At 35.6% G+C, this 15480-nt stretch overlaps 1 protein-coding gene across 1 annotated transcript in view; it reads right to left on the bottom strand.

Moving 5' to 3' along the window:
* CFAP299 (cilia and flagella associated protein 299) overlaps positions 1-15480 on the bottom strand; it is a 449964-nt gene that overhangs the window by 62593 nt on the left and 371891 nt on the right. Inside the window, exon 4 of the mRNA XM_074273112.1 lies at positions 10111-10253. Coding sequence (XP_074129213.1) covers positions 10111-10253 — 143 coding nt within the window. The remainder of the gene's footprint in view (positions 1-10110; positions 10254-15480) is intronic.

Here is a 15480-nt window from a genome sequence, read left to right on the forward strand (position 1 = left end):
TTTCTTCAGTCACTTTTTAATTTTTTTTTCTAATTTTCCAATTGAGTTTTTAAGTGAGTTATTTTGTTCTATGGAATTGGTTTTCCATTTCACCAATTTTATTTTTAGGGGGGTATTTTATTTTTTTCCAGCTCAATTCTGCTTTTCAGGGTTTTGATTTCTTTATCCACTCTATATTTAAATGAGTGGGATGACTTATCCAGACTCTCTTGCCAAACTTCCCTTTCCTTTTCCCATTTTTTCTTCTAGCTCTCTTGTGGGAGCCTTTTTAATTTCTTCCATGAGAGTCTTGTGTGGTGGGGACCAGATCATATCCTTCTTTGGGGATTGATCTGGAGATCGTCTGTTTTTAGTCTCCTCAGGGTTTAAAGTCTCCTCTCTATCCACATAGAAGCTATCAATAGTTACAATGTGCTTTAATTTTTTGCTCATTTTGTCAAAGAAGAGTCAAAGAAAACAAATAATAAGAAAAAGAAATGCTCTGCTTTTTTGGGGGATGAGGCTGGATGTTATTACCAAGCTTCCTTTAGAGACTGTAGGGGATAGCAGCAAGGCATTAGCAAGACAGCAATGGCTGCACTGCATCTGCACTCTAAGACTCGAGAGTGTGCTGAGTCACTCTGGGTGGGTGTAGCCAGGTCCCAAGAGACACTAGCTTTTTGGGTTATAGTCTTCACCTCTTGTGTTTTTAGATTCTCTGCTTGTCTACTGGCTTGCTGCCAGGGCAAAGTAGCAAAAACTGTGTTAAAGCTCTCTCCACAGAAATGGCTGAAATCACACCTCATGTTCAACTGTGAGCTGCCTGTCTTACTCTGTTGTGCTGCAGCTGCCTGCCTTCAGTTTGTGTCTGATCTAAAACTGTCCCCATCTGTGAGCAAAAACAGACCTTTTCTGGAGACTTTCCAGGATATCTTCTCTTGGTAATTATTTGTGGTTTTTTTCAGTCAAGCACTAATTCCGAGGCTTGTCATGAGATAAATTATTCTTAGAGAAAATGAGGAGCTTAAGCAGATGTGTGCATCCTCTCCATCATCTTGGCCGGAAGTCCCGCAAGGCGGTTTTGGGAAGAAAGATAATGACTTTGGGTTTGGGCATGGTGAATTTTAAGATGTCTTTAATTTTAATTGTCCAATAAACAATTGGAGATATGAGTGTGATGGTGAGAAGTGAGAACAGAGCTAGATAAGGAAACATGAGAATAGTTAATAGAACCTATTGGAGCTAAGGAGATCACCAATTAAAATAAGAGAGAGAGAGAAAGGTGTCTGGGTAGATATCAGGAAGGATGACTAAAGATCTGGCAAAAAGACTGAAAAAAAGTGGTCAGGCAGGTAGGAGAGAAATAGAGATTAGAAAGGATCCAGGGAGAGAAGGTGATTGACAGTGACCAAGGCTGATGACAAATATATGAGGATGAAGGCTGGGAAATAGGCATGTTAATGATTTTGGAGGGAGAAGTTTCAATTCAGTCATGAGGTCAGAAGCTAGAAGAAAATAAGACAAGAAGAGAGGTTTGAGATAATAATAGAACACTATCACTGTGCTTGTAGGCAAGATGGTAACGACTGAAAATCAGAGAATAAGGATGAAAGAAGAAACAACAGTGGGAGTACTTGAAGCTTGGTAAGAGGCTCATGAGTGACATGTGTATGAACTTAGTTAATGATATTTCTTCTTGCCTTCTTACTTTTTTATGTGATACATGGTGAAGGAGGATGCAATGGTAGAAGTCATCCAATGAGATGAAAAGGAGTATAAAAGGGAGTTCTTGGTGTATAGTCTTAATTTTTTCAGTGAAATATGAAGACAAAGGCAAAAAGAAAAAAAGAACACAAGAAAAAAATTCCTGCTTCCAAGCAAAAAGGTCCGTATTCATATCACCAAAGACTTAATTTTCTGGCAAACTTCTGTTATAAAAACTCAACTAAATGGTAGGATTTTCTCACTTTTGATTATCTAAGGGAAATATTTACTTCATTATAAGAACTCTTTACAGACTGGTAAGTCAGTCTTAAGTTGATGAATACTTGGCTTAATTTTTTTTAAAATATCATTCGATGTTATGTGCAGGCTATTTTGCTAAGTACTAATCTCTTAAAAATAAATTCATTATAAAAAATGCAAAGTATTGCATTATGAAAAAATGCCTGGCAGTACAAGATATAAAACTCTAATATAAAGCATCAATTATCAAAACCATCTGCTACTGGATAAGAAAGTGGTGGATTGGTGAAATTAGTTAGATACACAAGATAAAATATTCAATGACTACAGTAATCTATTGTTTGATAGACCCAAAGAGACTAGCTTCTGGGATAAGGAGTCATTATTTGAGAAAAATCATTTTAAGAAAACTAGTACGGCAGAAATTCAGCATACATCTACATTCTCACAACCCATACCAAAATAAAGTCAAAATGCATATATGAGTTAGGCAATAACAATGATTCTATAACCAATTTAGGAGAGTAGGGATTGTTTATCTATCAGATCTTAGGAGAAGGGAAGAATTTATGGCCAAAGAAAAACATTATAAAATTCAAAATGGATAATTTTGATTGTACTGCATTAGAAAAGTTTTGCACAAAAATAGTTTAGAACTAATCTACTCAAGATTAGAATGGAAGTAGACAGCTGGGAAAAAATTTACAATCAGTGTTTCTGATAAAGGCCCATTTCTGAAATATATAGAGAACCGAATCAAATTTATTAAGAATACAAGTCATTCCCCAATTGATAAATAGTCAAAGAATATACGAATGGATAATTTTCAGAGGAAGAAATTAATTTCATCTATAATTATATGAAAAATGTTTTAAATTACTATTGATTAGAGAAATGCAAATTAAAACAACTCTGAGGTACTTACTTCACATCTTTCAAAATGATTAACATGACATGACAAATGTTGGAGGAGAGGTGGGGGAGGGAGGACACTAATGCATTGTTGATGGAGTTGTGAAATGATCCAGTCATTCTGGAGAGCAATTTGGAACAACTCCCAAAGGGCTATTTCATTCAGCCAACTCACAAATGAGTCTGTATCCCAAAGAAATTATATAACAGGAAAAAAAGATTCATGTGTGCAAAAAGGTATGTACCATAACCCTTTGATTTGGGGTTATATCCCAAAGAGATCTTATAGGAGGGATATGGATCCACTAGTGCAAAAATGTTTGTGGCAGCCCTTTTTGTAGTGGCCAGAAAACTGGAAACTGAATGGATGACCATCAGTTGGAGAATGGCTGAATAAATTATGATATATGAAAGTTATGGAATATTATTGTTCTGTAAGAAATGACCAGCAGGATGAATACAGAGAGGCCTGTAGAGACTTACATGAACTGATGCTGAGTGAAATGAGCAGAATCAGGAGATCATTATACACGGCAACAACAAGATTATACAATGATCAATTCTGATGGATATGGCTCTCTTCAGCAATGAGACTCATCAATGCTTTCAATGTGGTAAAGTAGGCCATCTGAAAACTCAATGTTGGCATAGAGACAGAGTGAGAAAACTGGGTGGGAGAACAAGACCCAATACTCCATGTCCAAAATGCAACAGAGGACTCCATTGGGCATCAGAGTATAGATTGATTCAGGAAAACAGGATGAGGGGCCCAGCCCCAGGGCCCCAGGCAAAAAAACACTTGGGGCATGATGGCAGCCAATGCCACACCCAGAGAGTGCTTACAAGTCCAATACCCAGACATGACCAATCAGCCAGGAAGCCATCTGATGGGAGAAAGGGACTACAATTAGGGAGGATAGAGTTGTATGCCGCTGGGACAACTAAGAAACCCCCAGAAAGGTGAAATCTATTCCTGTCCAGCCTTTGGATCCCTTGCCTCCAGGCTTGACCATTTCACCTCCTGAGAGTACTTACAAAACATTCATTCATACACTGATGTGGGAAACTGGGGAGTGTGTAGATAATATCCCAGTCACTAACACAGGTAGACAATGTGTGACTTATCAACCAGGGGAAGTAGTAGCATCAGGTTTATTGATACAGACCCCTAATAAGCAATCTGGTGATAGTCGCCCAGATTCTGACTCCAAGCAGCAAAACTCAGGAATATACTGGACAGCAACTGTGACAGCTGACCGACCTATGCTCACCATCTATATAAATGGCATACCATTAGAAGGACTGGTGGACACAGGTGCAGATCGCACAGTCATTAGAGGTGCCAACTGGCCCAGTCATTGGCCAAAGACTCAAGGCAGACACCTACACATCTGGGGTAAGAGGATCAATAGCAGCTGAAGTTAGTGCTACCCCTTTAAGATGGATATTTGAAGGTGAAACAGGAGTTTTTACTCCTTTTATAGTTGAAAAAATCCCCATCTGTAAAATTCTGATCGTCTCGCCAGTTGTAATCCTTCTCTGGGAGGAGGTTTCTTTTTTCTGTGAATCTTTTTCTCTGTCCTCTTCACTTGCAAATCCACGGGAATGTCTTCTCCTTGATCCAATCCAGAACTGACTTTCCACACTCTAACTTCTTCTTTTATCCTCCCAGAGAATGGGGGTGGAATAACTCAGGGGCTTGTGGGAGAAATACTTCAATCAATGAACTTGCTCCACTTAAACATGCAAGCTCCTCCCCAGAAGTTCAAAGGGGTAAAACTTCCCTTAAAGGCCGGAACTAGAGAATTGTTAAGTATGGACTTAGCACTTAGTAAGAACCTAATATCTCATTATCTCATTAGCACTTAGTAAGAACCTAACACCCATCAATCTGTGAGGAAGAGACATTTTACAACAATTAGGGTTAAAGATGAATACTTCGGTTTTTTAGGCCTGCCACCACTTTCACCTGTTCCTATCCAATGGAAAACTGATATACAGTGTGGATAACAGTGGCCCTTAGGTAGCCATAAAATTCAGGCCTTACTAGACATAGTACAGGAGCAACTTGACCAAGGGCACTTACAACCTTCTCTAAGTCCTTAGAATTCCCCTCTATTTGTTGTAAGAAAGAAATCTGGAAAATGGAGGATGCTAACTGATTTAAGAAAGGTAAATGAACAGATGGAAACTATGGAAACTCTTCATCTTGGACTTTCCAGGATTGGAACACAGGGTTTTGCAAGGGCTAATGCTGAAGAATTGTCCATGTATATGTTTTGAAAAATAAATAGCTTTAATAAAAATGTATGTAGCAGCTCTTTTTATGGTGACACTATAGTATTTGAATGTCATGGAATATTATTATTCTATAAAAAAGAATGCATAGGTTGATTTTAAATGAACTGATTTACATGAACTGATGCTGAGAGAAGCAAATATGACAGGAAAACACTGTAAACACCAACAAGATTGATGATCAAGTGTAATGGACTTGGTTCTTCCCAGTATTCAGTGATACAAGGTAATCCTAATAATGGAAAGTGACATCTACATCTTAGAACTATGGAGACTGAATGAAGATCAAAGTATAGTATTTTCTCCTGTTTCTTCCGTTTTTTTCCTCATGGTTTTTCCCTTTGGTTCTGATTTTTCTTTCACAACATGATTAATATGGAAATATATAAAATAATATAATTTATAACCTAAAAAATTAAATTTAGAGAAGGTGAAGCCAGTATCGTGGAATAAAAACAGTGACTTGCCAAGCTCTCTTCCCTAATGCTTTAAATAATGACTCTAAACAAATCTTAAGAGCATCAGAACCCACAAATGATGAAAGGACCAGAGCTAAATAGAAGCTTTCAGATGTAGGTCTTAGGAGAAGCTAAGGGCTTAATCAGGAAAGGAATATCATAAGGGACTTAATAAGGTTTATTTGTTTACATTCCTTCATTGGAGGGTGATACTTATAAAGAGTTTCTCATTTTTATGGCAGTTATAATGAGTATATAGACTAAAGGAACAAGAGTGACCTTAATATGAAGGAATAATATTTAAAAATATTAATAATTAATAAAAAATTAAGGGGTGAGAGAGGAATGCATTGGGGAGAATAGGACAGAGAGGTGGAATGCCATATCTGTCACGAAACAAGCAAGAAAAAACTTTTACAGTGGAGGGGGAAGGAGAAAATGGGAGAGGGAGTGAACCTTACTTTTATCAAAATTAACTCAAAAAGGAAATAAAACATACATACTCAATATGAGTGTAGAAATTTATCTTACCCTGCAGGAAAAAAGGAGGACACATAGGAAGAAGGGTAGGTGATAGAAGAGAAGGAATATTGGGGGAATGGGTGGTCAGTAGAAAAAACAGGAGATCAAGGTGAAAGGAGAGAGAGTGTAGAAAAAACAGGAGATCAAGGTGAAAGGAGAGAGAGTAGAATAAACAAGGGGGAAATATAGGTAGCAAGAGTAATTGGGGAAATAATTTTGGAGCGAGTTTCTTCAACAATGCCTTCATTTTTCAAATATATAGAGAACTGGGTCAAATTTACCCCTCCCCCAAAAAGAGCCATTTCCCAATTGATAAATGATCAAAACATGTGAATATTGCCAAAAGGATTATAAAATCATTTAACTCAACAATAATACCATTATTAGGCATGAATCCCCAAAGAATATTTTTTTTTTAAAAAGGAAAAGGACCTATATGTACAAAATACTTATAGCAATTCTCAGGGCAAAGAACTGGAAATTGAGGGGATGTCCATCAATTGCGAAATGGCTGACTAAATTGTGGTATGTGATTATGATGGAATATTATTGTTTTATGGAAAATGATAAGCAGGATGCTTTCAGAAATCCTGGAAAGTCCTCTATGAACTCAAGCAAATTGAAATGGACTGTGTACAAAGTAATAGCAATGTTGTGGGATAATCAGCTGTGAATGATTTTGCTGTTCTCGGCAATAACTGATCCAAGTCTATTCTGAAGCACTTATGATGAAAAATGCTATCTATCCATACCCAGAGGAATAACTGATTGTCTTAATTTTACTTGAGTTATTTTTTTTAAGGGGGGGAGAGGGGTAGAGATCTATGTTTTCTTTTGCAACATAATTTTTATGGAAATGTTTTAAATAACTTCACATGTATCTTCTTAAAGGGTGTTGAGGGGAGAAAGGGATAGACTCTGGAATTCAAAGTTTAAAAATAAATATATAAAGTTGTTTTACATGTAATTGAGGAAAATGAAAATATTAAATATAGACACATATGTATATGACCTAAAAATATATATGAGAAGAAATTTAGCTTGCTTCTTTGCTGAGGTGAGAGGTCTCCTATCATATCAGGCAAAAAATGTATGGAGCATTCAATATAATTTTAGATTTATAGAGATAGCTGATTTGCTAATATTTTTCTTTCATTCTTTTTATTTCAAAATACTTTGATATAAGGGCTGTCTCTTTGGAAGAAGAGTGGAAAAGGATATCAGGGCAAATCTAATGAATGTGAATCTATGAATGAACAAAAGACATCAATAAAAATCTATGAAAAACAGGCTAAAATTAAATTCAAAAAAATTATTAATAATTATTATGTAGCTTTGAATTAAGATAGGCTTTTCCTTAAGAGTAGAAACTTTTGAAGTATTAAGACACAAGGTTTCTGAACCAAAACAGTATTATTGGCATAAAAAGTAAAAAAGGAATTTTAAGTCTATCTTAAAATGTTTTTAGGATGATAAGAAACTTTTTATGGATCAATATTAAAACTTTTATCATTTGTCAATGAAATGTTGATGCAAAGCAATCTGAGTCAAGATTCTCTCCTATTATTCTTTTATATCTAATGTTCTGTGGACAAAAATCAATAGAATGCAATAGTATTAGTGGGCAAAATAATTTGTAAATAAAGTGGCATGATAGCTCATTTTGGGAGACCTTGTTGAAATCATTATCAGGACAACTCTAGTAGCTGATAGTGCTGAGATGATGGATACCTCATCTATTTCCCATAGGACACAATTTCTTGGCTAGATCTCTCTCCATATAATATGAAGTTGTTCATTCTATGCTTGGAGGGTAAGTGTACTTGGGATGGCAGTATTTATTAAACACACATAATTCTTCAGTTATTATGGCTCAAGAAGATGCTGGAGATTACAGACTATATAGTTGGTCTGTGATAAATGATTCACTTCAAAGTCCTTATTTGGTCTCCAAGATACTTTGAGGGAAGTCTATATTTGTACCACTGGCATTTGCATTTAAGAGTCCATGAAATGCAGCATACTTCTGATGTGTAATATTAGCTTCCAGGAACCTGGAAGTGATGTATTACATGGTTTCTATCATTTCTTTTCACAATCTGCATTGATCAAGTTCAATTTTTGTAAAAACAGTACTGCAATTACTGATTCAATGAACACAAAGTAATCATCATATCAGTACTTTGCTGAAATACTATGGGGTAATGCAAAAATGAACTCTCCATTATCACCAAGAGGGAAAGGTAGAATGAACAAGAAGTATGGAAAAATAGAATTCTTAACACGTTCAGAAGAATACTTTGGTTTGATTTTTTGTTTTGTTCTCTATAGCCCTGATAATTATAAAGTTTAACTTCATAAGACTTTCATCATATAAAGTAATTATTTGAAGGCTGATATTATTAGATTTTATCAGACACTGTTAAATTATACAGTGTATTTAAGTAGCCAAGCAACTTAAGAATCTAAGAAATAGTTAGTAAATAGATCCGAAAGGAAGAAACAACCCTAAAAAGATAAAATGGCCCATTTGAGTGTAAGCTAACCAAAGTGAAACACTTTGTAGCAGGGGTCTAGGACAGAATTTTTTGATTCAGAATTACATTGAACAATATTTTGCAAAAGCAGATGATTTCATGAAGAAGACAGTTAAATTCAAGATACAATGAACCAAGATAACTGCTATATAAATGAAAATTAAGATGCTAGGCCTGTTTCATATTTTTTGGTCATCTTGATTATAATGTTACATTTGTTGTCAGTATTTTCTTACATTTCCTGACTCTTTTGGAAAAGTAATGAAGGGCCAGGTTTAAGACAAAACAGGAAATTTAAAATCTAGGGTTTTTTGTCTATGATTCTTGCAAAATTATTGGTAAATGTCCTACAGAAAAATTTCACTGGCTGTTCCCATGCCTGTAATTTTCTTTTTTTCTCACTTCTGCCTCCTGGATTCACTAGCTTCCTTCAAGTCTCAGGTAAAAAAAATCACAACTTCTGTAATATCCAATAATATGATCCAGCCTTCACACTGCTTTCAGTTTATCCTATCTATATCTTATTTGTATATAAATGTTTACATGTTCTCTCCATTAAGAACAGAGGCTATTAACTTAAAAAACAAAGTCCTTGGTTCTTAGCATAACACTTAATACAGAGCTCCATAAATGGTTAATACCTGATTGAGTGATGTGTTGCCTATTTGTTACAAATTTATTTCAATAGCTTTTTTTTAACCTGCTTATCATTTGTTCCCAGAAGAACTACTGTGCTTATTTCTCATAACAGATAATGTTAATCTTTCTTTAGTGTCTTAGGAATGATGGGCCTTTTACTTCATCAGTGTTGTATGGGTTTTTTTCCAAGATTATTTTCCAAATTTGTAGTGGTTCACTTTACTGTCCTGAAAGTATACATTATGATTGGTATTGCATATAAGGTAACTAATCTAAATGCATCCTTTCCAATCACATTTAACTTCAAAAATACAGTGAATCTCTTAATATATTCATTCACAGCATCCTTTGACACAAGATGAGTGAAGCCTGGCACAGGCCAAATTATTTATATAGTCATTGACTTCACTGAGTAAACATAATCTTGGAAATTTAATCTCAAACCTCTATTCTTTATAATTCTTTGGTATTTATTAGGAATTTTCAACATTTTAAGGCCAAATGACATTTTGATATCTTTGGGAAAAGACTTCCCAAAATGAAGGAGATATTTAGTTTGTATGGGGTTTTATGTAAGTATTTTTTTTTTCAATTTACATGTAAAAACAGTTTTCATCATTCATTTTTAAATAAGATTTTAAAGTCCAAATTTTTCTCTCTCCATATGAAAAAAATAATGTAAAAAAATAGTAAGTATTTTCCCACTTAAAACAAAGTGAGAATCTCTTCCTTTCTCTAACAGATAATATAATCTGATTGGTTGGGGTGAAAAATTTTATAAGATATCACATATAACTTACCTCAAATCAGTGGGCCTTGGAAGCAGTTTTCTTTTCCCAGTGAAGTAGACTTCGAAATCTTCCATCTTAAGCCTGTGTGCGTAGTCAATATAACCAGATAGCTCCTGACCGTGTGCATTTCGATCACGAATGAAGATTATAGACTGGAAAATAACATAAAAGTGGAAAAAATAAATCAATAAAAATAATGTCATATTCTATTTGAACAATTGCTAAATGTGTTTCTTCCCCTTCTCAGTTATAAACTGTGATAGGTCTGTGATAGAACAATATGGCTATTCCTACTTGACATGCACTCTGCAACAACTGCAATGTGCCTTTTCATTCCTTTCCATGTTCAATTTAATTTGATAAATGTTTAGTTAGCCTAGTTATGTAGAAAGAAGTCTCTTCTTTCAATATGCTCAAATTCTGCTGGTGTCAAAATATCTTGGAGACACCCTATTTCCCAGAGTTAACCCAGACTGTACTTGGAATAATAACAATCCTTTGTGCTTTGAATGGCCTCACTCTCTGGCAAAATGTATTGCTTTGACCAGCAGCAGATATTCACTGAGGGAGCTTCCCCTATTTCCCAGGGATTTGAGAACCAGAAGCAGGTGATCCATCACATCTCCACATGCTCACAACCCTTGTTTTTGTAGCTGCCAAATGAACTGAACCAGGTACTGCAGTCCTATTCCCACCATACTAACTCTGGTTTAGTACCCCACTGTGAGACAACCAACTTAGAGACTGTTTTCACAGACCCCAGGAACGCTTACACTGTCTACACATGAGGAAGTGCTACTCAAGACCAAGGAATGATTATATCCATAAAAGTGGATGAACCACAACATAAAGTGCTGTCTTTGCTCCAGCATGGTAAGTCCTCTATCACTTGGAAGTGCTTTCCTCACTCTGAAATAAATTAAACTTATGTTTGTTCCCTGATTCTCCTTTCTCTTTGATTATAGTCTGGTTGATATGCTGTCAGAAGTGGAATCTGATATGGAACAGGGCCAAATGGACTTCTAGTAGAGTTGGACTAGATGCCACCAGAGAGATCTCCGAGATATCTTCCCTTTCAGCTGTAGAGTACACCATTCTTTCCTACTTATTCCTCTGAGCTCATCCTTGATTAGTTTGCCTTTCTTTTTAAGGAAAACTCCAGGGCCCATACCCCAACATCGCCCCCCAAACCTCTGCTCTCTGCCTATTTCTATAGATTTGCTGCTATGTGCTTTTTTTCCCTGTATACCTTAACCCATACCTCCCCTAATCAACTGTGTGCACCAAGCTAACTGGATAAAATTAGAATTGCACACCTTGTCATTATGTCTGTGCCTGTGTCTTTGTAAGATATAGAATGCCTGTGTTGTGCTTGTGTTGTGAGCTAGATTCTGTAACTTCAAAAGATTTAAAAAAGAAAAAAACAAAACAAAAAACCTTCTAAGCCTGGGTTTAGAACACTGGGAAAGACTAATTAATTTTCATCACTGAAACAATTGGCTTTATAAGCAGGTCTAGTTCCACTTTAGTTATCCATAGGAGATTAGATTATAAGAAAAAAAATTCTGGAAGACACTTTTTTGTTGTTGTTATCACTGCAACATTTGCCAAGTTAGAATTAAAGAAATAAACTCAGATAATAAAATTTATAGAACCACTAGAAACATCTTAGAAGATTCTGAAGGTTTGAAGATTAATTGTTAAGGAGTTCAAAAATTAATCATTTTAAGATTGTAGAAAAGAACTCCTGAAACTTTGGGGTAATTCCAGGAACTCACTCCCTTCTAAAATTTTGGGGTACCAATATGTGGAACAAGTTTTAAGAAAAAAATAAGGATTAAATCTTACATAAGTTTAAAAAAAATTAAGGTAATTAGAAAGATTAACAGTTTTATTGTTCTAGAGCTTTGGTAATGATCCCAGAAATGAAGAGAATGAAGAGAAAAAAAGGTTCTACCTTATAGCAATTTCCTGTTAATTTTTCTCTGACTTTTTAGCTTCTACTCCATTTGATTAATAATTTTCACATATATCCTCCCACTATCTCTAAACAAATCGGCTAATTCTAATGGGCAACATTTTGACACTGAGTATCCCCTTAACACCAAAGTAAATGGAATAGGATGAAACTAGTTCCCTAATATCTTCTGTACCATTAGGAAAGGAAAGTATGATCCCTTTAATCAATAAGACACACAAGATAAGGGTTTGTTTTTACTGTAAGAAACTTGGTCACTGGAAAATAATGTAGAATAAAGATGATGAAAAAGAGAAAGTAACCCAGACGATATTGAGGGATCCTCCCCATAAGACTGATCACTCAGCATGATAAGGCTCTAGGAAGAGATAGCAAGAGGAGGGGACACTCAGTAAGCCCTCTTGCCTTCCCCACATTTCTTCCCAGGAGTCATGAGTGTATTTCACTTGTGGGGAGTGCTAACAAGACCATTACAATCATTGTCTTTCTGTTAAGCATTCTTATCTCAGGTCTGAATCATCTCTCTGTACAAGTTAATATAATTAATATAACACAACATAACATAACATAACATAACATAACATAACATAACATAACATAACATAACAAAACATAATAGTTTTCTCACAATTGTACATCTCAAGCAACCCATATGTTCTGTCTGAAAACTGACTCCATACTGATCAATTACTGTTTTTAATAGCCCTTATTCTGTCTACTTCCACAGCTGCCAAAGTTGTGAGTGTGTAGTTATACATCAACTACCAAGACTCTGATTCAAGTGTAGGTTAGTATTCTCTCCCCTTACACTCTTGCATTTCCCCTTGGTTTTCTGCTTGTAAGAAAACTATGGCTAGCACTGATATTTTGGACACACTTTCTCAATAGGTCCCTCTCAAGGAGCTAACTTCCCTGGTCAATATCTCATCCTGGCCCAACTGACCATTTGTGGCATCTTAGCTTATATCTGCCTCTACTTTTTTTGGCCAGGGTTCTGGTAGGATAGGGGTTGTTTTAGACCCCTTTCTGTGGTCCAAAGGGGGAAATGTCAAAATATTTTAGAATCACCTGTTTCTCACAGGTAAAGCCCAGCAAGTAGGTTGGTGCTCTGAGCCTGAGATAACAATAATACTTTGTGCTCTGGATGATTTTACCTTCTGGCAAAATGAATCTTTAGGAGACCATTTTGTACAATAAGTCACTTTAAGTGAAGTGATAGAAAAGTTAAGTCTGGAAAGACTGAAATTGAGATTGGAGCAAGGCAGAAAGCTTTGTATTCTACCTCAGAGTAAACAAGGAACCCTGTTAAGTTAGGGGGAAAATCTGATTAATTAAGTATATTATTCTGACAACTGCATATGGGACAGTGTGCAGAGAGGAAGTTGTTGCAATATTTCAGGCAAGCAGTAAGGAGGGTGTGATTTCCCTCATAGACACACAGTGTCTTTAAGGCATATATAAGATACATGTGGGGCAAAGACTACATAGCTCCTGGTACTCTACGACTTGGAAGTATTTTCAGAGACTTCCTAAAATTCTCCCGTTGCCTTGAGTTCATAATGGCATTCCCCCAATACCATTAGGGACCCCTTTCTGAAACTGCCACTTTTGCCTCTCTGTATTTATCTGTCTTTGATATGTTTTTCTGTCTGGTGGTGTCAATGGTAAGGGAGAGAAGAAAAATGTGTCTTCCTTTCCCTTCACCAGGTACTTATCTCAGGGACCTGACATCTCAAACTGAAATTATGCAGCTTCTTAAAGCCTCCAAAGAATAGGCAGACTGTTGGTAAAGATCATCATATGCTTTAGATACAGAAGATCATCTTTGTAGCACCTTGCTCTGAATTCTTGGTCTTCAACAATTACATTCAGAGATATGTATGATGTGTCCAGAAGAAAGCCCCTAACCTCATTTATAAAAGAGGGCCTGGGTGATGTTTAGTAGATAGAAGAAAGACAACAATCTTAATAAGACGACTGCACAATGTTCAAACAGCAAGATGGAAAACTAGAAAAGGACAGTGTCATAGATCTGAGAAATTAGAATGAACCATATCATGGATCACAAGGCAAACAGTTGAGAAGGATATTTGGTTTGGCTCTTCGTATTGTGTGCCTACAGGGACTGGAAAATCAACTGTGCCTGACCTTCTTTAGGGTATGTTCTGTCTAAATTTTTATGACAATGATTTCTCATGGTATTCCTCCTACTATTCAAAAGCTCCTAATTTTTCTTTGCTGAAATTTTATTCATGTCATGCTTGGTAATACAGGTATCCACTGAGGCTCTGTTCTGGGTCCTCTTATTTTCCTTCTATACTTTTTACTTGGTGATTTTATTAGCTCAAATGAATTTAATTATTTTTATGCTGATATTTCTCTTTTTAAATTTTATTAATTATTTTTAATTAAAATTTTTTATTTTCAAAACATATGCACTGATAATTTTTTCTATACTGATCCTTGCAAAACCTTGTATTTCAAATTTACCCCCTTTCCTCTTACCTCCTCCTCTAGATGGCAAGTAATCCTATATATGTTAAACATGTTAAAATATATGTTAAATCCAATATTTGTATGCATATTTATACAATTATCTTGCTGCACAAGAGAAATCAAATCAAAAAGGGAAAAAATGAGAAGAAAATGCTAGAACAAAAAGAGTGAAAATGCTATGCTGTGATCCATTCTCAATTCCCAGAGTCTTTTTTCTGGGTATAGATGTCTTTTTTCACCATATGATCATTGGAATTGGCCTCAATCATCTCACTGTTGAAAAGAGCCATGCCCATCAGAATTGATCATCATATAATCTTGTTGCTGTTATATATACAATGATCTCTCCCCTAGTTTTGCTCATTTCACTTTATGCTGATACTTCTCAAATCTATATATCCAACCCTACCTCTTGATCTTCAATCTTGCACTTCCAATGATCAGACAGATTGAACATTCATTCTTTCCCCTCGAATGTTCTCTCTTTCAAACTTCCCTTTTACTTGTTGTTATTACTTGGCAATACCATCAGAGTCCTCACTCTCACCCTCTATTTCCAATATATTACCAAAGCCTGCTGATTTTACTTGTGTGATAGTTTCAAATATGCCCCCTTTTATGCTTATCACTTTGTGTCTGAACTATTGTAGAAATCTTGTTGGTCTGCTGTTCCTCTGTATACCTTTTCTGATCTTTTTACCTGGTACTTTCTTTTGCTCCCCACTTCAATCCAGTGAAGGTCTTTTTCCTGTTTCTCAAACAAGTTATTCTATTTTTAGTGGCTGTCTCACCTCATTTCTGCTTTATTTGCTTGTCTGACTTTATTCTACAGGAAGCCTTTCTAACACCCCTCTTAATTCCAGAGCTTTTATCCTGTAAATAGCTTGCTGGTTCATGATTATTTG

Source organism: Sminthopsis crassicaudata, chromosome 6, assembly GCF_048593235.1.
Source record: "Sminthopsis crassicaudata isolate SCR6 chromosome 6, ASM4859323v1, whole genome shotgun sequence".
NCBI lineage: Eukaryota > Metazoa > Chordata > Mammalia > Dasyuromorphia > Dasyuridae > Sminthopsis > Sminthopsis crassicaudata.